Raw genomic sequence first — 27,074 nt, 5'->3', positions numbered from 1 at the left:
CTGTGCTGAGAAACTGTGCTGATAATTCCTCAAAATAGGTCACAGTTACTTATTTCACTGTCTTCCACTGAATCTTTTTTTCTATTTTATTACTGTTTAATATTTGTGGCTTATTTAGATTTATACGGTCAGACAGTATGGTAAATGGGCCATGAGGAGATTGGCTTCTGTTGAGAGTCAGGTCTGTGAAATAACATGATTTCAGCTGAATGTTTATCTGGCTGAGATGGTAAGATACAGGGTGCCTTATTCCATTCAGAAAAAATATGAGTGGAAAGAATGTTTTTTATGATTTCCTTTCCATGTCTACATAAATGAAGTCTTCACTTTCTCACATGGCATTTCTCAAAATATGGGGTTATAGTACATACCAGGCTGACTCAGGTAGAACATCACCGCCATCCACAAATGACATTGCTTTTCCAGTAGGCCAGAGAAATATTTCTTGAGTAAAGGACAGCAAAAGAAGTCTCTGTGTAGCACTTATTTTATTAATGTTTGGATTTTTTTCCACTTCTAGGGGCTTACTTTTCTCTCCTCTCTGCCTTTTTCTCTCCATCTCCTCAACCTTTCTTTTTCTGCCTTTTTTTTTTTTTTTTTTTTTTTTTTTTTTTTTTTTTTTTTTTTTTTTTTTTTTTTTTTTTTTTTTTTTTTTTTTTTTTTTTTTTTTTTTTTTTTTTTTTTTTTTTTTTTTTTTTTTTTTTTTTTTTTTTTTTTTTTTTTTTTTTTTTTTTTTTTTTTTTTTTTTGTTTCTACTGTAGATCATCACTTCAAGGAAACATCACATGCTCTTTGTGTTGAATTCAATCTGAACAGATGATCTCATGGCTTTTGTACTGCAAGTATTACAATTATATAAAGAGAGAAGTTTCTGTAACTCACCTTCCCTTTTGGTCACCATCATCATTACTGAGGACTGCAAGTCCTAATCTTTCTGTCTGATTGGGAAGGAAACTGCTAGGTCACAACCAGCTGCATCCCAGAACTGCAGCAACCAGAACAGCTTCTTCGGGAAATCAGCAGGGAAATTTCTGTTCCCAGTGAAAAATGACCTAGTACCTTTCTCACATTTACAGTCTCCTCATAACCTGGATCCTTCCTTCTCTCCTGCATATTCGTCTCCCTCTGCAAGCTTCTGAAAACTGATACAATTCTCAGAATGTTTCTTTAACTACTCCTGAAATAACAGCCCCAGCCCATAATATTTTCCTTTGTTATGTTTGGAGAAAACAGGATTTAGGTGTAAATCATGTGAAGGGCAATGTGGTAACTACAGATAGAAGAACTAAGAGCAAATGAAGGAAGGAAAATGGAGAAAAGTATTGCTACGGTCTTTTCACTGCTGCATAGTCAGGGAAGGTACTTAAAGAGATGCTACTTTCTTAATGTACTTTCCACAGCTCTGTATAGCCTTTAAAAAATTCTATGCACAAAACTTGGATAAACAGATGGAAATACAGAGGTAACTGTATCCAGTATCACAGAAAGGACTACAGTTACCCTAGGCCCTTCACCTACAGCATGCTGGTTCCTGTTCATGTCCCAGAGGGGTCTCAATATTCACTATGAAGTGCATGCCAGCATCATGGATTCGATCTCATTTCAGTGTCCGACCCAAAAAGAAGGGAAATTAGTTTTGTACACATCTAAATCCTCAGTCTTTCGAAAGCCAGGAAACCTTTTTTTAAGTGACCAAAGTACCCCTGAATCTGGGCGTGGAATGGAGAAAATCTGCTCTCTAAAGACCATGCTTGGGGGCTAACTCTCGAAATGCACTCAGACGGATGTGTTGAATAAATATTTAGATCATCCCAAGTGGAATAGGGAGATACAATGGTGTCTTAATTCAAAGAATGTAGTGCTTTGTAAGAAAGAAATCTGAACTTTTTCTGTAATGCACATCAGGGTCATTCCTCAGTTGCAGTAAACCAACACAGCCCTGACACAGTCACCAGAGAAAAGCCAAATAAAGATGTGCTGAATGTTTTAAATGGGAAGATTCACCTTCTCCTATCTGTTTGCAAATTCAGTAAATAGAACAAAAACTGCCTGCATGCATTAAGCAAAATATAGCACTTGAATCTGCATATGACCCATTTGACGTGTAAGTTAGCGTAGACAGTCTTAGCTGAGCTCATCCAGAGAACTAATTGTGTTTTTTCGCTACAGCCTTCAGGTCATCTAGTAGATGGCAGTCACATATCTTGCATTGGCTGTATTAAGGACAGCATTTTTGTTTGCTAGATTCAGACAATACTGGTATTTGTTTGTTTTTTTTTTTTTTTCCTAATGAACTATTTTGTTTTGTTCTTGGAAAGGGTATCCAGGGTTTAAATATAATCAGCCCTCCTCAATTGACTTCAAATGTTGAGATTCAACATAACAGGAATTGAACCACTGAACTATACTTCACCCACTACAGATTTTCTTTGTAGTCCTATATTTTGTTATCCCCTAAGGCTATGGGATACAGAGATGATGCGATCCTGCACTTCTGGCACGGTAGTGTGCGCTGAAGTGAAACACGTTTTGTGGGTCATGTAAAGCGGAAGTTCTTATTTCCTCTGGAGACAGTGACATCTGGAAACCCTGCCCCTTATGTTACTGTGAGAAGGATCTCATCTGGGAAGAGCTAAAAAGCTGCAAGTGTCATTTCTGCATATTGTCATCTTCCCATCAGGGAATTCCTCTCAGCATCAAGCAATTCACTTTTCAGACTCTGAGGTGTTTAATGAGAAGTAAAATAAATGCTGCATTCCAGCTATGCAGGTCCAAAAGCATTATTTTACCTCATGGCAGGCAGATCCCTCTCAAAAATTTAATTACATCTACCACCATGACAGAGAAGAAAAGAGAATCAGGAAGAGAGAAGAAAAGGAATTAGGAGCAATAAAAAAAAATAGAACAAGTAAGAGAAGAAGTCAAGGAAATAACACACAGCCTATGAGGACTCTGTGTTGTTCTGGAAACCACAGAACCAACCTCAGATGATTTCTTTTGCTAAGTTTGAGTGCTAGAGAGAAGATTTTCTTATGACAAATCAGGTGCAAGGCAACTTGGCAACTGCAAGGAGCAATTGAAGGAGGGAACAAAAGAACAGAGAGAGTCATTACAGTCATCGCTCATGCCGAGAGAGAAGAGAAAGTGAAGGGAGTTTTATTGTTGTCATGTACAGCATCAATCACTGCATGTCAGTGAAGACTTCTTTGTGCCAAATCCAAAAAGCTAGTCAATGAAAAAAATTTGCTTGTACTATGCACTTTCTGCTTTGTTGGCCAAAGAACTCCTTATATACTGTTATATACTATGGGGAATGCTTCGCATCTTTAATTCTTTTCCCAGTCAATTTTTTTCAGATAGGTTTTTTTTTTTTTCTGTAAAGTTGTCAAGATTTTGTCCAAGATACCTGACACAAGCCAGCGAACATTTGACTAGATGAGTCTACTCCCTGGTCAACTTTTTCTCCACCACTTTCTTGGACTGGGGAAATAGTCCTAATGGAATATGTAAAAAAGTAGTTTCATATTTCTTGTCTAAAATATTCCAGAAGGCCTTTTGCAAACCATGACAGAGAAGGGAAATAGCTGATGGAGATATTTTTCAGAGTTGGCTAACCACAATATATAAACATACAGTTATGATAAATATAAATATCATTTTTTTCTCAATTAAAATATGCATTGCATAACCAGGGGAATGATGTATTCACACTATTTGCAGACTTTTAACTTTTCATGGTTCATAATTTTAAAATTACAGGGACTTGAAAGAACTATGAGAGTTCTTCAGTGACTCTCTGGCTGGTTAGAACTCAGAAACAAATGATACATTTTCTTGAAATGTCTTAGAATATCAGATTTCCTTCAAGACACTTCTAAAAAAGCTTGGAACGGGTAACGTGTTAAAATTTTATGGCCTTAACTATATTTTAATGATAATTCTCTGAACTTTGCTATGACAGAGCTTAAGACACAAAAGCTACTACTCAATGTAATACGAACTTTATGCTCTGAAAACAAGGAAATACAATTAATGTACCTACTCTCTTTCTCTTCCTCTCTTGCACGGTACATCTAAAAAAAAAAGTCTAAGAATAAAATACCTAAGAAGCATCTGGAAGAGTTATGAAGAGCTTATTCTACAGGACTTGTATGATTGATCCCTTGCCCATACTACCTAGTGACTTGTTGTGCCTTGTTTATTTGTCAGGAAGCATGCCAGTATAATCCTAGCTAGGACATCAGCATTAATTTTCTTGGAAAGCATTCCTAAAATAAATCTGGAATTTGTATATAGATCTTTAAACACTTTGAAAAAGGCTTTTGCGTCCAAACCCATTGATTTTTTATGTATTGGGTTATAGCTACACTATGACATCTTTGTATGCTCCAAGCTTTCAGCTCTGCATGCACATACCAACTGTATGAGTTTTTACAAGGAAAAATGATGGATTCTGCACCTGGGATGGGGCAACCCTGGATGTACATACAGGCTGGGGAACGAGATGCTGGAAAGCAGTGCCATGGAAAGGGACCAGGGGATCTTGGTTGATAGCAAGTTGAATATGAGTCAGCAGTGCCCTGGCAGCCAGGAGGGACAACCGTGTCCTGGGGGGCATCAGGCAAAACATCTCCAACTGGTCGAGGGAGGGGATTGTCCTGCTCTGCTCTGCTCTGAGGCAGCCTCACCTGTAATACTGTGTGCAGTTTTGGGCACAGCAATGTAAGAAAGTGATTAAATTGTTAGAGACCATCCAAAGGAGGATAACAAAGATGGTGAAGGGCCTGGAGGGGAAGCTGCATGAGGAGTAGCTGAGGTCACTTGTTCTGTTAGCCTGGAGGAGACTGAGGAGAGACCTCATTGCAGCCTACAACTTCCTCATGAAGGAAAGACAAGGGGCAGGGACTGATTTCTTCTCTGCAGTGACCAGTGACAGAACATGAGGGAATGGCCTGAAGTTGTGTCAGGGGATAAGTTAGGATATTGGAGAAATCTTCTTCGCTCAGAGGGAGGTTGGGCACTGGAACTCTTCCTTAAGGAAGTGGTCAAAGCACCAAGCCTGACAGAGTTCTAGAAGTGTTTGGGCAAGGCTCTCAGGCACATGGTGTGACTCTTGGGGTTGTCCTGTGCAGGGCCAGGGGATGGACTTCAATGATCCTTGTAGGCCAGTTCCAACTCAAAATATTCTATGATTCTACATAATTCATGTCTCAGCATCAGGATGAAATCCATGCAAATTCTAGGCCCTTGCTTATCACCTCCTGTATTCTCTTTTTCTCATTTTCTTGGAAGAGAAATCCAGCTTGCAGGCAGAACGTAAACATAACACATTTCTGTTGTTGCCCACACTGCACAACCCATGGCTCACGACACAGAGGTACACACGTTCTGTACCATCGTACATGCCCATGTGAAACTTCCCAGAAGACACCTATTAGGCAAGTGTCAGGAAACCTGTAGGTTCTCCAGAGGTGCCAAATGTGAAATTTAGCTTCCCATTTCTGTGAGCAGCCTGTCTCTTTGATTCTCTCAGCCACTGAGACAGTGCATGTGTGGAGCAACTTTGCTTCTCACCAGAGACTAAGCCTCAATGTTCCTGTGTTGTTTCTTTCACCTCATTTTCCTGGCTGGCTTTGAGTTTCTAACTTAAACCTTGAGAAAGTTTTTATACCCCTTCCCACTATCTGTTTGCCTAAAGTCCCATGGCTGTTAGGTGCTTGAAACATACCCACAAAGTCTTGGTTCATTTTGAGAAAGGTTGAGCCAAGGTTTGAGCCTTAGTTGCATATAGAAAATGGAGGATTGAGTGACTCTTTGTACTGCTGCACAGGTACGGGAGAGGAGTACTTTGGAATCAATTGCTTAAATAACCGTGAACCTGGGACACTAACTCTACCTTGCAGCCCAAGGAGACCAATGATTTTCCAGAAAGTCAGGGTCCTATGTGAATTGTGGAGTACTTGGAATAGTCATCTTTGAAACAGCAAACCATTGTCAATCCCAACTATAACACAGTCTTTATTCTGGCACTGTTCCTGTTTCATTCTGTGACATTTTTTGAGTAAAAAATGATTAAAAACTGAGTAGAGACATCAGAATTTGTTCCATATACTATAATGCTGAGGCACTGCATACTGCTATGTCAACTCCAGAAACGCACGTTTTCCTGGCATAACTTCCCAGTCTGATGTATAGTTTAGTGACCTCTTCACACTCCCTGCCAAATGCAGCTGTAATGAGGAGTTACTTATGGCCATCCATTTAAGTTGAGAGGTTCTTTTCATGCCTGTCTCTAGTATGCAATTTAGTAGTTGCCATTTGAGATTTCCCAAGTCTCATGGGTGAAAAAATCAACAACAAAAAAATCTTATATGTTTGTGGTGCAAGAACCATCACACTTTTCCCCTATAGATTTTACTTTTAGCTGAATATTTTTATGCAAACTGAATACACAGAACTGGCATGAAAATATGTCAGGCATGCAAAATTTTCATGAAAAATATAAATACACATTTATGTAATGTAAATATACATTTTGTGAGCAGTTTTTTATGACTTTGTGAGAAGTATATGCCACTTTTTTTTTTTTTTGGGAGATCTAAGTTTTCTTGCAAGCATCTTTTCTACTTCCAGAGGTTAATACAATATGGATCACTTTTTATCTTCATGTTGCCTGCTTGAAACATGAACTGTGTATTTACTGAGGATTTTCTTTCATGCTTTAAGCTTTAGAAAACTGTATTGATGCCAGTTCAGTTTGTGTGTGTTCATAAATTAAGTTCTAACTAATTTTTTAATCAGTACAGTATTTTTTTTTAACCATACTTAACTTCAACCTTTTGGACTAGGCAGAGATTTAGAGATAAGTTCCTATTAGAATAATCACTCAACAGGTGATATCTGGCTAGAAAAAGTTCCTTGATCCTCCCTTCCTAGGAACATTCCTACATAGTGAGGGTCAACTTCTATTTCCTACTGACATAAACCTCTTCTGTTTGCTTAGTATTTGGTAGTGTAGATAATCTGATACTTGTGGATTATCCCAAGGCATCCAGTAACGACTGCCGTATATGTGACAGAAATGTCACAGACAGCGCAGATAACAACATTTCTGCAGTATGGGTACTCTTTTTTAATTAGCTTTTCAGTTTTTCCGTGCTAATACTCTCAACTAAAATTTTCTGGGTTTGAGGTTGTCTCAGAGAAAAGTTTTTTGGAATTTTCAGGAAAAAATATTTGGTAACATTGTTTCTAAGGTTGGAATGAACACATCTTACATCTGATATACTCAGCTCATGTAAAAAAAAAAAAAAAGTCATTTAGAAGCATCTTTGTGATTTCATTTTGGGAATAAAATTTCAAAATTCAATTAAAAGAGAAGTAACCTAACTTGAAAATGTCAAGAAAGTAGTTTGGGAGTTACTTTGACGAGCAGATGAGGTGAACCAGGAGTGAGGGGGAGTAGAGACAGGGGTCAGGAGACAGCAGAAGGACATTAAATTTGGGAAGTAGACAAGAAAGATAAAGGCTGGAAGGGCGTCATGTGACTGGTGTCACACAGGGGACAGATAATGGCACTCCCTTAAGAGAAACAATGGAGTATAGCAGCAAGAGAATAAGAAATTGATGTCCAAGAGACATTCTGACTTGGTAGAGAATTCTTGTAGTTTTAGTACCCTCACTGCAGAATTGAACTTAAAAATCCTGAGTTTATGGCTCCCAGAAGGAATGTGTGAAACCTGCAGGAAAGGGTAGAGCCATCCTTGTCCAAAGCCTGCATCATTACTCAGGCTCTGCTTTTCCCACTCTCTAGTATCTACAATTTTTGGCAGAAGTTCATACCGATGATCCAACCTGTGGGCAAATGTGGTTTGACATGAAGGAGTTCCTGGGTGTTTTCACTGGGTCTTGTATCACTTTTTGAACCTCTAAATAATGAGGTGTGACACAAGAGCTGGAACAATCTGTACTTTTTACCCTACCAGCATGAATGTCTCATGGGATTATCTTGCTCTTACAGAGTTTAGAAGGACAGTGGGAAAAGAACTCTCTTTCAGAATCTGAGTCCAGCATTGACTTAAACATTTAGATCTATACCTGAATTTAGCACATTTACCTTCCTTTTTCTGTGTGATGGGCTCAATGCCCTCATTCATTCATTCACTCTGGGACTTTCAGTACTCATTCTTCTTTGTCTTCACTGTTAATTTTCAGTACCTGCATTTTTCATATTTGTTTTTTTAGCTACATATTGAATTGTGAGGGCAGGTAACAACTTGCCAGTCAAAGAACAATTAACTCGCAGAGACTAAGCAGGAAAAACTCAAGGGACCTTCAGAAGTTTAAATAGATGGCAACATGTAAGGGAAAAAAATGTGTTCAGGCTTATCAGAACAATGTGTGAACTCTGACAACTAAGTCATTTACTGTCACTGTAACCTTTAAAGTCATGTTTTGTTCATTTTGGTCTTTGGTAAGCTTTTAAACTTTGGATCTTTTTCATTTTAGACTTACTTTTAAGAGGGGAGGGGTCATCCTCTGGAAATGCCTGTGTCTCTCTGTTGGCCACAGAAAGGCTAGCTAAGGGTTGTACAACCATACGAGAAAAAAAAAGTATTTTTTTTATAGTTAAGACAGTTCTCAACCCATCACAATTGGAATTTTCCAAAATCTCAATTTTCTACTTGACATTTTTAGTTTCTTAGCAAGCATAATCCCATTTGTTTTAAAATTCTCCTTCTGGACCTTCTATTTTTCCTCATGGAATTAAGAGAAAAAAGAAAAATAACATTATTATTATTAGTATTATTATAACTATTTACCTAGGTACAGATGCTCTTTGACATCCTTCTGAGTTGTCATGAAGCTGTAGAATAGATCTCAACGGGGAATATCCATGAGATGACACTGTTCCATGATCCTGTGCCATGACCTGCTTACCGTTTTTACAATGCGCAAATGTACACAAAATCTGCTTTCTATCATGAAGACAGATGACTAAATGCAGTTGTGAAATAGGTTGCCTATAAAGCAATCCAGTAAAGATCAAAGAAGATCTCAGTCTGGCCTTGTGTTATGAAAGTTCTAAACCACATTTCCTTTTGGCTGTGTGTTCAACCTAACACAGACTTCAATGATGCAGAAGTCTGATGACGTTTTAATTATATCTGGGACTGAATTTCTAAGAAAATCAACATTCTGACCAGGCCAAGTCTCAGAAAAGAGCTTCCATTGTCTTTTTTCCAACAATAATTTGAGAAACTTTTCTTTTGCGTTCTTCCGCAGATCTGATTTTTGGAGGCCATATGTGTTAGGCAGTTGGAAGCTAATGATTTTCCTGGCAGAACTAATCACTGCAGATTTATAGGATAAAGTCAGACTGTGTCCTACCAGGAGCAGAAGTCACTACTATATGTTTAAAAGATGATAGACACCTCCTTAACTGAGATAGTAGCAATGGTCCATGAGCAACTTGTGTACCTATATGGCTACACTGCTTACACGATTAGCCAGATGTCTCTCAAGCTTGTTTGAACTACAGCGTGGTAAGTTTAATTGTTAAAGCTGTCAATCTACTGATCATCTCACAGCAGTCTTTTAAGGGACAACAACAGAGGCACACACGTAAACTCAAATTTACGTCCTATTCATACTAGAGTGATGACTAGATTCTCTGAGGAGAAAGCAGGGTGGAAAGACAAGTTTACACTTCAGCATAAAAAAAGCGACTCTGTAAGAGCCAATTAGGGCATGTGATGCAAAAAACCTCATCCTCTGGTATGTGTCATCCATTGGCTCCTTCAGAAGGCGGTTTAAGACACTAGGAGCAGTATTTGGCTGAATACATCCTACTCCATGGTCCATATATTCCTACAAGGAACCCTACTCTGGCTAAAGAGATTGCAGCACTTCCATTTGAAAACACTAACCTTATTATTTTGAGAATGGCTCCTCCTTACATGTAAGAATGTGGTCTCAGCGGGACTCACATGCATAAAACTTAATGAAATTTGTAGCTACAGCTCTTAGTCAAAGAGGTTGATGCAGAGAATATGCCTTCCTGCATACTTCAAGTCTCAAGAGAAATTAATCACAGTTGTTCAGGAATGTTTTTTAAAGACCAAACCTGAACAGGACTACAGACTATCTATTAACATCCTCTTAACAAGTAGTAATATTATGCAAGCCATACAGAAAACTGAAATTTTAAACTACATTTAAAGGTCTTTAAGACCTTTCAAACAACCATGCTATTTTTCACCTAGTATCCAAAATTCAGTGGCAGGAATATCACTTTTTCTCCCATGTTCTATAAGAAATCGAAAACCAACCACACACAGAAGCCTACTTCTAATGAATTATAGGATTACATGTCCATACACTTATAGTATAGTAACTAGTCACTCTGAAGATGTGCCGAGTTGCTAAAAAAATGGAGGCTCAGTTATTAATTGCTTTTGAATGTGGGAGCCACTGGTATTTTAGTATGATTTTGGATGTCTGAAAGAATAAATAAAGATATATAGCCAGCTTCATGTAAAAAGTACTTCAATACTTCTGGGACACAGAAGGTGGTATTTGGGTACCCCCCTCTGCCATCTTCAAGTATATCAAATTGCCAAAGTAGTTCTGGGGCCCAAAGGAAGGAGAAAGCGCTTACATAATTTAACAAAATAACTGATCAAAGTCACGCTATTTACTCAGGAAGAAAAATATGGTTGAATTTTTCTATCTTAGTATTGGGAGCATTTAATAAGAAATTTAGAAGGCAAGCTAGTGCAAAAATGTTCTCTTATTTTCCATATAGGCATTTCTTATTCAAGCCCATAGGCGTACTTATACAGCAAGTTCCATTTCAGTCAGAGACAAGAATATCCGTATGTACACAGAGTCATCGGTATGTCCTCCTGATAAGTGCAACAGATGTAACAGTACATAATTAAAATTGCTCAGATTTTCAGGACATCTTCCACTTCAAAATATAAAAACACCCCAGGCATGACTAATCTATGAAATAAATAGTTCAGCGAGAGAAGAACTATCACGGACTGGGAAGATTTTTAGCAAAAAATGTGTGTTTTTTCCTGATTTTCTTTCAGATCCTAAAATTCATCAATGTTGTATGTTTTAGAACTTTGTCTTTAACTCAGGGACAGAAATTTAATTTTCCTTGTGAACGGGATCAAGAAAATAATGAAAGGCTTTTCTGAGCAAAATTTTTTTTCTTTTGCTGACATGTGAGGAGTTTGTCAGTTATTGTCCCTAGACTATTTTCAATATAGATCCATCATGGATAAAAAACAGTTGTAAATAGAGCATACTAGCTGTTTTAATTGTAGTAATAGTTGTAAGTGAAAGATCTTCACTGTGGGTGGCTGAAGAATTAGTAATACAGAGAATTCCTGTAAGGGGCTCTTCTCAATGCAACTATGTTCAATAGTTCTATGTAAATGAAACAAAATACCAGAACTGCTGAGGTCTTCAGATTACATAAAAATGGGAGTTGGTCTCCCTTAAGAACACATACTTTAATTCAGTGAAATATGAGAATACAGAAACAGTGATTCTAATCAAGATTTGTAAAGGGTCATGATGTGATAATTAATTGAACAATTCGTCCAGCACTATGATAGGATTATGAAAAAGCACATAAATCTTGGACTCATGTACATAGAAGAACACTGACTAGAACAGGGAAAATATTGTTATCACTTCTATGACTGCAAAGCGTCATCCATTTCTGGTGTTTATATGTCAAGAATTATACACTGATTTTGAATACAAGCAAAAATAAAAGAAAAAAGGGAGAGGAACAGAAAGGGTGAAAAAAGCAAAAATGAATAAAGGATATTGAAAAAGAATGTACCATCTGAGGTGGAAGAAAAGCCCAGACTCAGACATGCTCAAAATTTACATCACCAAATAATTTCTGTGCAAGGACTCTGAAGGAACTGGCACAGAAGGCTCCAAACCCAGAAGCAAGTAATTTGAGTGAATCTATCTCATCTGTGACAGTCTCACAGGAAAAGTGTAAAATTAATATATATTTCATAAAGGAGAAGAGAGTAAATCAGATCTCAGTAAAGCAATGAATGAACTTAAATACCGAAACAAAGAGTAAATTAAAAAAGGGAGAAAAACTGGATAAAAGTAAGATGTATTTACCAAAGGAAGCCCCTGGTAACTTTTGTGCTTAGACCTTGCAGAGAAGACAAATGCAAAATATCTATTTCTGTAATTGTTAGCAAAACATTAAGCCCCAGTGGCAAATGGAGAATTATTAGTTAAATTTCAGGAAACAAAGACTTCTACAAGAGCTGGACTTTTGAATGAAGAATCATCCAGGTTGGTAGATAAGTAGCTAGAAAACTGCCTTGGCCAGGACTTTTTCTAAAGGTTGTAATTGAGCTGGTTTCTAGTGGTTTTTAGATGGAGTTTTATAAATATGCGAGTGGTTAGACCTGAGTGGGGGCAGGAAAATGAAGCACAATCAGTAACCACAATTCAAATTAAGTGAATAATTGGCTTGTTAGCTATTTTATTTTTAAGAAAAATGTATTAAATTCAAATTAAAGACAAATTAAAGGCATTCTGCTGTATTTGAACAAAGGGTGTCTGATGACAGGATTAACACATAGAATGTATTTAACCAAAACAAAGAGATGTAAAGCTACATATTTTTACCCAAGTTGGGTCTGAGCTTCAGCATCGTCAATCTAGCATAACACAGGTATCTTACAGGGATAATGAAGTGAAGGACACATCTTTGAGCAGTCACATACTTACTTATGCTTTCACAAGTGCAGTAGCAGAACACCATGCAAACCTCACCAACATGTTGGATTCCACTACCAGCAACATGTATACAGGTTCATCCTCACCTCTGCAAAAACATTCATACAGTTGCAAAAATGCCACAATTATCAGCTCCTTCTCTTTTCCTTAATGTTGTGAACCACGTAAATTGCCATGCAAATTTAAGATGCAGTATGTGGTTAGCTGAGAGAAAAATTAGAAGCTTTATGCACAGCAGAGCTTTTCTTGAACTAGAACCAGCTTTGTTCTTCTGTGGTTTCATAGAATTCAACATTATAGGAGCATAAAATAACTAAATAAATGCAAGACAATAATGAATACTAATGTCTCTCTTCATTTGACTATCAGTCCATTCCCATGCCCCTGTTTCCAACACATCATTCAAGCATTCATGGAAAGGAAAGTGATGTAATGTTAAGAAAGTAGCATTGCAGGAGAAATACAGTTAATTCCTGTAAGGTAAGTAAACAAGTAAAAATACTAATATCAGTAAACCACGCATAGGTTGAATTATATCAGTCTTGTTTAGCTTATCATTTTTATTGCCAGAGAACAAGTATAGAAAGAGGAACAAATGTTTTGTAGGAAGGGGACTAAATTACAGTTTTCCTATAGTCTAGTCACTGATGTGAAACCAATTACATCTTGAATAGAGAAAAACATAAAACTAATTACAAATAAATACATAAATTAAAGGCAAGAAGTCTCAAGTGTATGTGTTGAGATACACGCTCTGGTGTATGCTGTAAGAAATATTTTTCCAGCATTTCATTATATGACTATACCAAATTGAGTAGTCTGTGGTTATCATCAGAGCAAATTTCTCCCTTTTCACTTTCCAAGAGTACCAGTGGAACACAGAATGTAAGAGCAAAACTGATTTTCTTCATCTTTCAACTACGTCAAAGCAGAGGTCGAAATTACTTAGTTCTATGTGAATGATGTCTTTCAGAGCAAAATGGATGCTTACAAGCACAGGTACCATAAAAGGCCCCCTTTAATACATTTGGCCAAGTATTTGTTTGGAAGTGATGGTGTGCTGACTGTGGGGCTGAAATGATGCCATCTGAGTCCTCTGACCACTCACAGCTAAGCAAGATGATTTGGATTTCAAATATTCATCAACAATGCAATAGCTATACATCCACACCCAAATAAATAATGTGGCAGGGGAAGCTGTGGTCTGAGTGTGGATGTTCTTAAGAGGGGAAAAAGAGGCAAAACGCATCTTAGGTTAAAAAAAAAAACCTGAGAATTATTTGTTCAGCTTTAATCTTCATTATCAGGCCACAGCTCAGTGACACTCTTTCTCCCAGTTGGAGACACACAGCCAGCTTAGTAGTTTCATGAATTGCCTTCTTTCATCTCTTCACTTCGTCCTGTGGGACTCATGACTCCATCTGTGGGAGTTCTGAACATATGGAGAGATATCAAAACCCCAGACTGTTCTCTGTGGCCTTTCAAATTTTTTGCAATCAATTTCAATTCTTTTGAGCTTTTTTTTTTTTTTCTTGGCCTGTTGGAACTTTCATTCATTCAGTTTCTCTTCCCAGTTGTGACTCCCGATCTCTTCAAACTCCACAAATACTGTGTTTCAGAGACACATTACCTGGTGAGTCCATACTTTGCTGTCAGCTAGCTACCCTGCTGTACCTGTAGAAAAATGGGGGTCAAGGGGAAGGGTTCAGATGCCCTTCAGAGACAGCAGAGGCAGCACTGTTGGGCATGTCCACCAAGGAAAGGGGCTCCAGTTCTGTGTTTTCACCTCAGTCCCCTCAGAATGGGCCCCCTCAGCAGTCAACACATGCAGCAGTGGGAATAACCCACATTTCACGTGGCAGTTGTTCAGGTAAGGCAAGGACACATCACGATATTGGTGAAACAAAAATGAGGGTCTCATTGCAATAAAAAAATTCGTTTTTAGACCCAGATCATTCAAACATTTGGTATAGCTTGTTAAGCTCTCAGTAAGCATGTGTTATTTTATTTTACCTGACTAAATAAAAGCAAACTAGGTCCAAGTCTTAAAACGTAGTTTGGCTCTACTTCCTTCTGAAATAAATGGCATCTGGTCCCTTGAACAACTTCTAGAATCCAGGTGGATCACTCAAGTTATAATTTTAGTTGAATTCACTTGCACGTCTGCTAAAACTACCATCCATTTCAGTATGTTTTACTTCTAAATAAGGATTGAATCCAATTAATCTAAAAGCTTTGAGATTTGGGTTGCCTTTGAACATATACAAATACAAAAGACCAAATCCCATTTGACAGACAAAAAGCACAGTACTGCAAATAAAATAAAAATTACAGTATTACAGCCTTGATAATAAGGATAGTCTTTGTTGTTTAAAAGTCACTGCTGTAGTGATGTATCCTTTTATAAGTAAAAATGTCAATACTTCTGTAATAGACTGTGAAACTATGTAAAAATGTTGTAATAAAAGCAGGTCTTTGGGTAATAAATCAGTTCTGAATCTGGTAAAAGGGGGTTTTTTTGGAATCCAGAGCAACAACGTGGGATTTACTGAGCATTTTCAGTGCTCATTTGCATTGCAATTGGTAGGGGAATGTTCCTTTTTGGAGGCTGAAAATACTTGGCAGTGCTAATACGTTCAGCAGCTCACATGTGGGGAAAGAATACAGAAATTCTGTAAAACGGTTAAGGACAAAGTTAACTGTTTGTAGATGGATATTTGCTTTGTCATATGTACTGTAAGAACAGGGAAAAAAGTTTCCAGATTAAAGTTTCCAGCCATGAGTTGGAAGCCTTGGGTTCCACTTATGGCTCTTTCATAAGTTACTGTGTGACACCAGTTAAATCATGTAGGAACCAATTTAGCAAAACACTTAAATGTAAACTTAGCTTTAAACTCAAAGTTGTGCTACCGAAATCACTGCACAAGCTTTTGTGTACAGCACTTTGTTGAGTAAAGATGAAGTTTGTAAATGGGTGTGTAGCAAGACTTCCCTCTTTGACAAGTTTGTTGTAAAAGTACACCAACTGGTGCTTGTGCAGCCTATGGCCATTTGTTCTGACAGAGTGTGTGGGCATTTTGGATGTATTTTATACGTGGAATCTGGATATGTTTTATATCTGGAAATTACTTTAGGAAGGTTTAAAAAAAGTCAACCAACCAAAGTACTTCCGTGGGTTTTGCTCCCCATCTTATGTTCCTTGTTTATGGACTTTCTGCCAAGCCAGCAGAGTTACAGTTTTCCCCTGGTTTGAACTACCGTGAGGTAGCAACCAATCAAATTGTTTGGCGGGCTCTAGCCCAAAGCCAATCCCCAGTTAACACACTGTTCAACCTCTTCATGATTATGTATACGCTGTTATCCTATTGTTGTAAGAGGATTTGCATGCTCCTCCCTTCCTTCGCCCAAGTTCTCGTCCCTTCTATCCCGAACCCTATTTAAACCCTCCATTTTTGCAATAAAGTTAGATCGGCCCTGGCTGTTACCTGCGCTGTGCCTGCGTCTTATGTCTTTCTTACGTAGTGTGCTTACCGCACAGCCAGTTGCACTCTCTATTTAAGATCACAGGAGAGCAACCGACCCCGAGCTGGTCGGAACCCTTCCCCGACTAAAAACTGCGACATACTTCTCCCTCTGAATAAAAGAGCAGAAAACTAAATATCTGATTATGATGTCCATTTTTAACTGGCACCAGAAGTTAAACTAAAGCATTCATAAAGCTTTGTCAAAAGAACTGTCTCCTTTATCATAGATGAATTCACACTCTCTTGTGTATTCTATTTCCAGAACTTAAAATCTGCATTTAGCTGGAGTACTTAAAATATGTTGTCTGAGGAAACGCCTCGGTGTCTCTCCCTGTCCCTACAAGTTCATTCAAAAAACGGAATGACTGAGTCACATGCTCATCTCAGATCATCATTTTCAGGTTTGGATCCTCACTATAGTGAATTATGAGAATCCAATTTCACTACAGGAAGAAGAAAATGAAAAAGTCTTCAGGATTGTGAGACAGCATTTCAGAAAGAGTGTTTATCAGCATCAGGTGAACATCCAGGACTGAAGGATAAAACCTGAAGGACTCCTCATCATGTTCATGCAATTAGATCCATTTCAATTAGTGGGGATGCTTTTGTGGGAAAAGGAAAAAAAATTGTTAAGAATTTCAATCAGCAAAAGTCATTGAATTTGTCTTTTGGATTGTGCCAAAAGCATGAAGCTTCATTTTTATCAGAAAAGCAGTAAAACAAAATTTTCAGCATGTATAGCGTATTCCACTTTGTTGGGATTTCTTCTAATGTAGCAGAGATCAAGCCTTGCCTTAAGTCAAGCTAAGTCAGAATGTCAGTGATAAGTCCTAGGCAAAACCACGGAATATTTGGTGGAGGTCCATCAAATCACAGTTCTTTCTGAGACAGTGCCATACCAGAGTCAAGACACTCCCCATACTGATTTTTGGTATTGCACGTCACCTTGCATAATGCTTACATGATCCAACGTGGAAAGCCCCTAGGGCTGGTGCAAAAGGAAAACAGTAGAATGAAAGAGGCTAAGGGAGGTGCATAAAGAAATGAGAAGTTAAGGATCTCTGCTCATGCCTGATGTGCCAGTCTGAAGCAAAATACAGTGGAAGGTAAAACACTACAGAAAAACATTACTATGAAATCTACTGTTACCTCAGTTGAGTTTCTAGATGTTAGTAAATTTGACTTTATAAAGATCTCTCTAATTATCGTTGTTCACCTTCATCTTGCACTGAAAAATCAGGTAGTTTGAGAAATGTGAATGTAATTCCAATGTTTGCATGTGTACATTGGCTAGTTGAGGAAAGTAAAGTGCATATTTGTTTCCTTGAGACTTTCCATCAGGAATCTTGGAAAGAAGATTATTACCTCTCCTGAGATGGCCAGAAGAAAGTGAGCAGTGAGCATTTTCTCAGTCATGGAAAGAATACAACCAAATCTGTCATCTCAAAGGTCATTGTTCTATACATAAACAAATAAGCTTGAAACAATATGCTATCGCAATCCTTCATTCCAGTTACACCCACAGAGATGGAAACAAGAGTTTTGTTATGATGTAGCTGGTTAAAAGCAGTCACAATAAAGTGTGTCTTTATCATCATTTTACAGACTTAAATATGGAAAAAGGTTTCACATATGAATGTGCAAATAATACACCACACTATCTCAAAGATACCTTTTTGGTCTCTTAAACACTTTGCTGCACACTCTTCACCAACTATAATCCCAAAGCAGCTTCCTGATGAGAGTTGTGCCAGTGCTGTTCAAAGTCTTGTGGAAAACACACCATACAGCTACATATATAGATATAAAGACTAAGTCTTAATATAGCAGGGGCAATGAGTAAACTCAGTAGAATTTGAGGTTTTGTGAACATCATTAGCTATTTTTTAAAATTCTTGAGGTTTTACAAAACTGAAAACCAAATGTCTTGGGAAGACAAAATGCCCTCTCCCTCCTAGCTTGGCTCAGTCTCCTGGACCCTGTGAGAAAGGGGAAGGCTCCTTGGCTCCTGCTACCCTGCAGAGCCAAGGCCAGCCAAGTTGGAAGGAGCTTCCATAGCAAAAGGAAAGGGAGCAGTGCTTGCGTTGGCATTTTGTGTTCTAGTGACAGATTGAAACTTTTGAAGTCTTCTGAGTTCTGAAACATCAACAACTTTTTCTACTGGAATTTCAAATTGTGATGAACAAAGTTGGTGACTTCCTATGCTCTTTCTTCTTTCCTTTTTTTTTTTTTTTTTTGTATGTGTGTGTTAACATTGGTGAAGTTTGTTCACCTATACATTTGGCAGGGCTCCATTTCTTGGATTCTGAGGGCAAATGAGCCAAATTCATTCCTCTTTAAATTAACTGAAAAATCCTTCCATAGATATTCTGCAATCCCAGTTCAGGACTCAGCAGATGGGATCCTGGTCTTCTTGTTTGACTTCTGAAATATTTCCACATGTCAGGGCAGGTTCTGTGGACCCACCACAGGGACCCATTCTCCTGTTCCATGCAGAGCGTAGTGCTGGCAGCTGCTCCGGCCACCCCGCAGTATGGTGACCATTTAATTCAAGAGTTGTTACTGGAGTCCTTGCTTTTGGAGATACTCCCCAGTCCTCCCAGTGTGAGTGGAATCAGCCTAATAGTGAGGTTTCTTGTGTGTCACTTGCATCACCTGGAAGCAAGGCTCCCCCCAAGAGGAGCATGCTTCAGTAAACCAGAACACCTTCCTTGGGATCAAAGGCGATGGTGCTTCTTGCAGAGAACAGCAGGACCAAGGTGCTGGGCTCACTTGAGGAGCTGCTGACTGACCTCCACTGAGCACTTTATCAATGGATTGGGGGAGGTGACTGGGGCAAGTCTCACCTTTCACAGAATCATAGAATCAGCTGGGTTGGAACAGACCTCTGATATCATCTATTCCAACCCTTGATCCAACACCACCGCGGTTATTAGACCATGGCACTAAGTGCCACATCAGTCTCTTCTGAAAAACCTCCAGGGACAGAGAATCCACCACTTCCCTGGGCAGCCAGTTCCAATGCCTGATTACCCTCTCTGTAAATAATTTCTTCCTAATATTTAACCTAAACCTCCCCTGGCAATGCTTAAGACCCTGCCCTCTTGTCTTACTGGGGGAGAAGAGACAGTTTGGGAGAAGAGACCAACCCACACATAACTACAACCCCCTCTCAGGTAGCTGTAGAGAGTGATGAGGTCTCCCCTGAGCCTCCTCTTCTCCAGGCTAAAGAACCCCAGCTCCTTCAGCCTCTCCTCATAGGACTTGTGTCAAAGTTCCTTCATCAGCCTGGTTGCTCTTCTCTGGACCTGCTCCTGCACCTCAACATCTTTCCTGAACTGAGGGGCCCAGAACTGGACACAGCACTCCAGGTGTGGCCTCATCAGCACTGAGTACAGGGGAAGAATCACTTCCCTGCTCCTGCTGGCCACACTGTTCTGATATAGGCCAGGATGCCATTGGCCTTCTTGGCCACCTGGCCACACTGCTGGCTCATGTTCAGCTTCCTGTCAGTCCAGACTCCCAGGTCCTTTTCTGCCTGGCTACTCTCCAACCACTCTGTGTTCAGCCTGTAGCGCTGCAGGGGGTGGTGTTTATTTCGGCAGCTGTGCAATTTACAAATAAAAAGGATAAAAGTGAAAGCGAATTGAGCCCTCGGGAAGGACGCGTTTTGCCGCGGTGGCGGCAGGAGCACCGAGCTCTCAGCCGACCGGGTGCCGCTAAGCCCCCGGGGGAGCCAGGTCAGGTCGGAGGGAGCCCGCGGGAACCGGGCTCGGGACGCCCCGACGGCGGGTCCCGGCCGCGCTCACATCCCCGTTGCCGGGGTCCGGCGCCGCCTCCCGGGGCTGCTCCGCGCCGGGGGAGCCCGGCTCGGGCCCCCGTCACACCGACGGACGTTCGACCGCCTCTCCCGCCCCTCCGCGCCGCTCCGCTGCCCGGGGGTAGGCCACGGCAGCACTGCCGGCCTCCCGCACCGCCCCTGCACCGCCCGCCGAGGGCGGGCCCGGGCCTGCGATGGCCCCGCAGGTAGGCGAGGTGGGGAGGGGGCGGTGGGGGGTTATGTCACCGCCGCGGAGGAGCGAGCCTGGGGCGCGCCCCGGCGCCGCTGATTGACAGCGGGGCCCGGCCCGCAGCCCATAAAGGCGGCGGCGCGGGGCGCGGGGCCGCGGCGGGACTTGCGACGGCGGCAGCATCGCATCGCATCGCATCGCATCGCATCGCATCGCATCGCATCGCATCGCATCGCATCGCGCTCCACTCCCCAGCGGCCTCGCCCCGGCAGAACTGCAGCGCACCGTCGGCTCCCCCGTGCCAGGTCAGGCGCAAGGCGGGGAGGTGCCGTTCCCCGCAGCGAAGCTCCATGGGGGGCGGCTGCCGCCCAGCGGGGCCGGGGAAGGCAGCGGGGGCCGCTCCGCCGGCCGCCCGGTCGGAGTTCGACGGGGCCGCCCGCGCTGCCACCCCCGCGGGTGTGCGGGGGGCGCGGGATGAAGGGAGCGACCGCGGGGCAGGGGGCCGGGGGCAATGTGCGGCACCGCTGCCCGCAGCAGCCCTGGCCACCTCCGTGCCCCCCGTCCGGGCAGGGACCCGCGGGGAACCGCTGAGTGCGAGAGGGGAGGGAGGCGTCCTGGCGCCTGACGGTAGTTTGGTGTAGCGGTGGTACCCTGGGGGTGACAGGTAATAAGGGTTCCCCATAGGACAAAGAGTGCAGACAGTAAGAGGTGGCGGTATTCCTCGGTCCGGACAAAAATGTGAGGAGCTGGCAGTGCTGAAGTGATTTGGCTGTACCCGGAGGACTGAATGCCTGCGCGTTCCAGGGAATGCTTCTGCTCCATTCATTGTGAGTGCAGACGCATATGGAAATGCAATTATGTGGCTTATAACTGCATAGTGCAAGACGGCAAAAACGGCATCACGTTAAAAGTCACTTTATCCGGCTGTGGATGGGTATGGAGAACTGCATGAATGAATAAATTATATATACATATGTGTGTATATATATATATACACACACAGACACAAGAAAGAGAAGTTTTTATGCTGGTACTGAAAAGTACCCCTATTACTCAGAACCAACATCTAGTGAGATCCCACTATTCTACAAAAATTTTTAGCTGAATATTGTGCTTCAAAGTAAAGGTACAGCTAGGAATATGCTGTGTCTCCTGTAGTATCATCTGGTCTTTCCATTTTTTTTAGTTAAAGGCATTTAGATAAAATGGAGCTTTATCATCCATAATCCCTCTTCCCTTCACTTGATGTCATGTTTTATTTCTAGCACCAAGAATAGCCCAAAAATTACTATTACAAGAATCAGACAAGATTTTATATGTATAGTTGCTGCTTATGGCATTTCATGAGGTAAATTAAAATATTTGAAGTTGATAAATATTATTTCTCTAATTCTTACTACGTTTTGGTTTATTCATAGGAGTGATGCTGCAGAGGAGAAGGCTGTTGTGGCTTGCTGTCTTGATAACCCTGTGGGTTTCCTCAAATGCTCAGGGTAAGTTCTGAGACTTCTTAACTAGATACAGAGTAATTTTAGAAGTTAAAAGTTGGTGTAAAATGTTGGCTTACCTGAGCTACAATGGGCAAAGTAATCATAAAGAATTTTTTTAGAAGTGCCTGGATTATTTTTGGTAGATGTATCTTACAAATGCTAAATGCAGATTCCTGAATGAATATCCAAAAATTGCTGTCTTTAAAAATTATTGATCAAAATGTATATAATCTCAGAAATAATTGCTATTATACCTTTCTGTGCACTGGAAATGTATGGTGAAAGCAACATAAACAGAAGTAATGAGTAGGATAAACATTTTAAAAAGACAGAGGCAGAGAAATAGACATCTAGAGACCAAATATAAGTAGAATGCAAATTGGCACAGTGCCAGACCCTCATTTACATCTGACTTTTTGGTTGGAATCTTTAAAAAGCAAATCCCTTGCTTCCTGTTGTCATGTGGCCACATGGATTCCCATAATTTGATTTTTATTAGCTGATAGTCAAAATATAGAAATTGCCCCAGCTTTCTTCTCCATTCATATATATTAAAAATATTTAATGAATAAATTGCTGCATGCATCCATGTGTAGGCATATACATGGTATGCAGTGTATATATATATCTACAAGTAAGTACTATATAGTGCTATAAAAAAGCCACATTTGATTATATAATCAAAAGTATTTTTATCTGTGCTTAAAGAAGGAGAGAACTGTCACGTAGATGAAAATGACAGGTAGAAAATACGATTCACTTGCATGCTAGTAGAAAAAGTTCTGTTTGTGGAATTAGGAAAGTACTGGATTTACTCTGCTGGTCCTTTCATCTGTCATATGATTGTAGTTACTGTGTCTAATGTGCAGAGTTGTTTCTTGTAAAACTTTTTGTAGACACATTGTCACACACTGTTAACTTTTTTCAGATGGTGACAAGGAAGAGGAGACTACCTTTGATTTACTTCAAGTCAGTAACATAAACCGAAAGACAATTGGAGCAAAAGTGTTTCGGGGTCCAGACCCCACTGTCCCAGCGTATCGTTTCATTCGGTTTGACCATATACCTCCATGTAAACCAGAGAAATTAAAAAAGATTGTCAGACTAATACGACAGAATGAGGGCTTTATCCTTTCAGCCACCCTGAGGCAGGACAGGCAATCCAGAGGCACTATCCTTGCTTTAGAGGGTCCTGGCATCGGTGAGAGGCAGTTTGAGATAATTTCCAATGGCCGGGCCAACACCCTGGACCTTATCTATTGGGTGGATGGCTTCCAGAATGTGATTTCCCTGGAAGACGTGGACCTTGCTGACTCACAGTGGAAGAACCTCACCATGCAAATAACAGGAGAGAACTACAACCTGTATGTTGGCTGTGACCTTATTGACAGCTTCATCCTGGAGGAGCCTTTCTATGAACAACTGAAAGCAGAGAACAGCAGACTGTACGTGGCAAAAGGATCCATTCGGGAGAATCATTTCAGGGTAGGTGACCTGCAGAAGCTGAGGTCTCTGGTGGGGTAAGAAGGTAACTGCAAGTTGTTTGAGAGGATGCAATAGGTGCAGGTTTTTTTCTAGCACCTCTTGGATTTGGTGGGGTCACAGGTGTTCTCAAGGAGACTTTCTCTAGAGTGTGTTTTTATTAATTGCTGGATCTGTGCTCTGTGAATTTGGGGTTTCTGAAAGCAAAGGACCGGTAAAGCAAAGTCAAAGTCCAGGAAAAGTGTGCAAAAACAATTTTTGGTCTTTCCTATGCAACCTTCCATTTTATTTTCCAGATGTAAGACTCCTAGACATATTGCATTTATTGCATTTGTTGCATGATTTGTAGAATTCCTTGGAAATTTTTTGAAGAACTGTTTTTCCATTGAAATTTATCCCAATCATAAGAGCACATCAATATTTTTATTTCTTATTTGAAAGAAGAAGAAAAAATGAATTTTTAATAGATCTGAAGTATGTAATGTTGGTCCATTCTCTAACAGAACATCCTGGTTTGCCATTTTGAAAATTTCATTTCAATTTAAATTAAAAAACAAAAATTAAAAAAAAAAAAAGGAACAAATTTTTTTTTATTGGTCCTATAAATGTTTGGGGGTTTTGATTTTTTTTTTTTTAATAGAAAGCATTTAAAATGAAGCAATTATAAACTTACTGTTTTTTCTGTTAAATGAAAGTTACCTTCTGCCTCATACAGTGATGTGATCGGGCCCAAGTGCTTTAAGGATGACATCTTTTCACTGACAGCTGAAATCAAACTGGAACTCATGGATTCAAAAATTTCAAAAATGCTTTCTTTCTCATCATGTTGTGCCATCTAGTTTTCAACCAGAGCATGACATACTGGAGTGGTTCCTTGGGGTGACCAGTTCTGGCAAGGACATCAGAAGTTGTTGCCCACAGCTTCATTGACTAAATTTCTCCATCAGTTGTGTTCAGGGTTGTTTCTGAAGCTGTACTGTTAAGCTGGTTGCTGAAAAAAATCTGGGTTTTAGTTATTTTTTTCTTTAGTTTTTTTTTAAGTGAAATGGATACAGTCTGGTTTTATAGTTTTGTCTCAGGGTAGTGTCAGCACAACTGAGGAAGCAGTGAATGATGCCTGGGAAGAACTGGCTAAGAATGGAAGTGCAGTGGTGAAGGAAAGTTGGCTCTGACCTAATGATTAATATATTGTAGAACTACAGTCTAAAATTCACTATGAAAATGGAGATTTGAGCTCATAGCAGACTAATAACTTTTATTAGGACTTATTTACCTAGTTTTGTTGCTTATAGTACTGAAATTTTATGTAACAGAACCATAAACACTTTTTTCTCTGTGTGTCAGGTTTAAAGTCTTGTAGACTGTTTTTAATGTATTTACTTATGGCTGAATCCAGTCAGTAGCATGGGATTGAGACAGATCAGTTATTAGTTAGTCCCAAATTGATCGCACTGTTTTTAATTGTTTTTTAAATTATTATTACAGGGTCTTTTGCAAAATATTCAGTTAATCTTTGATACTTCAATAGAAGATGTTCTACGTAAAAAAGGATGCCAGAGAAGCCAGTCAAGTAAGGCTTTTTTAATCTTATTATACTGTTCAGTTGATTATGAAAATTAGAAATGTCAGTGGTGACATATTATCCTAAAACAGATCCCTTTGAAATGAAAAAGAGAATGAATTGCTTTGTGGTGGTAATAGAAGCATAATTTTAGCTATCTTGAGATACCATTTCTACTCTCTAGCCTACTATTTTGGTCCACATTGCTTAGTTTTACAACTCTGAGTCTCTTGTTTTTGAGAGAAAAGCTGTCGAGCAAGAAATTATTAGAAATAGAAGGAAAAAAAAGCACATGTATAAAAATATCTACATTCTTCAATGAGTTTTCTGTGATTCTTTGAGCACAAGATAAGTAATGCTGCTTCTGAATTCTGCTTCTGACTGGCAGTGGGTGCATGAACTAGTCTACCAGTCTTAGTGACACTGAATTCCTTGGCAATAACTTCATTGTCTGAAAGAGGCTTTGGGTTTGAATCCCAAAGTACTGTTAATCAAAACAACCTCAGGAAAGTAAGAAATAAAAGGAAGAGATATGGAAAGTATGTATATGACAGGCTGACGTGTTCTTGTTAGTCCAGTTCATGCTGACCTCACCAGGAGGGAGCACTTTGTGTGTAGGAGTGTACTGGATTCCTCTTGAAAGAATGGAGATTAATTGTCAAGTATGCGCTAAGGTTTGTACTCGAGCTCATGGGAGGTTCTGTCTCTTCTACTTCCTGATATCTGTAGCTGACAAGAATCAGAGGTAACTGAATCTATCAGAGGAATGTGGTGGGTGCACAAGCCACCTGGGACTTCAGGGTTTTGTTTGAAACTCCTGCCGTCTGAAATGCCATGATTTCTGTCACTCTGTTGAAACATGTGACATAGAGCAAATCAGCTAAGCAGACTGAGCTCAATTTTTTTCCTTTTTTATGCAAAACACAGAAATTAATCCATAGCAGGTCCTGACTCCTTCAAAGGGGGATAGAGTATTGAGATTTTGTAATAAAAAGACTCTAGAAGGAAGATAAATGTTTATATGTAGGAGTGTGTGTGCCTAGAAAAATTAACTGAGCTCTCTAGTCGTCTTTTAAATGTTGATAAAGAGTCTTGCTTATTTCGTATGTTTCAGAGGTGGGTCCTGGTGCAGGATCTTAGTCACAAGTGTGATGGTGTGTTAGAAATGAGTCAAGTGGGTTAGAATGGAAGTGGCTTTGGATGGCACAGGCAAGAAGACATGCCCTCATATCGGTGGCTGTCATCTTTCCCAGACAAGCTGCTTTCTGTACTCGCAAATTACTCAGAACTACTGATTACTAGTTTTCAACTTCATTAGTGGAAGTAAATGCTTAAGAAGCAGAACTGCTGTGGGAAAATTTAGGTCTAATTGTAATCTGAAGGACAGGATGGTTTCACGAAGGATACAGTTAAGATATCCTTTGACAGTTATCAGTGGAAACAAAAGTCCTTGAAGTCAAGGTAGAACTTTGAGGACACATTGAGCAGTCAGAGGCAGAACAGTCTCAGTCAAGTGGATGGGATCTCTAGGTGTAGGTGGATTCCAACAGGAAAGCCAATGAAAGTTCATGCCTACAAATCTTTTATATTATTATTGGTTGATTACCACAAAGGGAAATAGTGTGACCAAATGTTTTGAAATACTATTAAGTAGAAATGGGATGTTACTATACTTCTCCTAGGAAGATGGGGCCTATGGGAGCCTAAAAGAATAATTGGAGTTCTGATACACACCTTAGGAGGAATTCTTATACCATTCAACTCTTGCAGCTATAACCAACAGATAATATTTTCTTAATGTATTTTTTATCACATCTGTCAACTACTGAATTTTCAGGTCCTATAAATGGTACAGATTTGGTTTTTTTGTTTTATCCTTCCTGGAAAGTATTTAGCAAATTGTTCAATTAACAGAATTTTTATTTTTACTTTGCCACACCAAGAGAACATTACAAGATGGAAATTTCTTGTGCAGCAACAAAAGAGAGCTAAGAGCACACTGGCTTGAGGCCATCAAAATTACTTGAAAGGATTGTTATGTGCATGTCTGATTTTCTGACATTTCCTATCCAGCTTAATTACAGAATCAAGAATGAGTAAAGTTGGAAGGTGCCACATAGGTCTTCTGGTCCAATGTCCTTGCTTCATCAGGGTCATCCTAAAGCACATGGAGTATCTCCAGTGAGGGAGGCACCACAACCTCTCTGGGCAA

General features: G+C 39.9%; 1 protein-coding gene across 2 annotated transcripts in view; it reads left to right on the top strand.

The window, feature by feature from the left end:
- The first annotated feature begins 20,554 nt into the window (after positions 1-20,554).
- THBS2 (thrombospondin 2) overlaps positions 20,555-27,074 on the top strand; it is a 33,539-nt gene continuing 27,019 nt past the window's right edge. The window contains exons 1-4 of one of the 2 annotated variants that reach the window (XM_027903251.1): positions 20,555-20,634; positions 21,748-21,822; positions 22,748-23,304; positions 24,787-24,871. In XM_027903251.1, the coding sequence (XP_027759052.1) occupies positions 21,753-21,822; positions 22,748-23,304; positions 24,787-24,871 (712 nt within the window). In that variant the 5' untranslated portion in view covers positions 20,555-20,634; positions 21,748-21,752. Of the gene's footprint in view, positions 20,635-20,942; positions 20,994-21,747; positions 21,823-22,747; positions 23,305-24,786; positions 24,872-27,074 lie in introns of those variants that run through there. The other variant, XM_027903252.1, reaches the window with a different exon arrangement.

This window comes from Empidonax traillii, unplaced genomic scaffold (genome assembly GCF_003031625.1).
Source record: "Empidonax traillii isolate 1590-97213 ecotype Southwest subspecies unplaced genomic scaffold, ASM303162v1 scaffold949:size228964, whole genome shotgun sequence".
Taxonomy (NCBI): Eukaryota; Metazoa; Chordata; class Aves; order Passeriformes; family Tyrannidae; genus Empidonax; species Empidonax traillii.
Note: the sequence above shows the minus strand (reverse complement) of the source record. Positions and strands in the feature narration are given on the sequence as shown.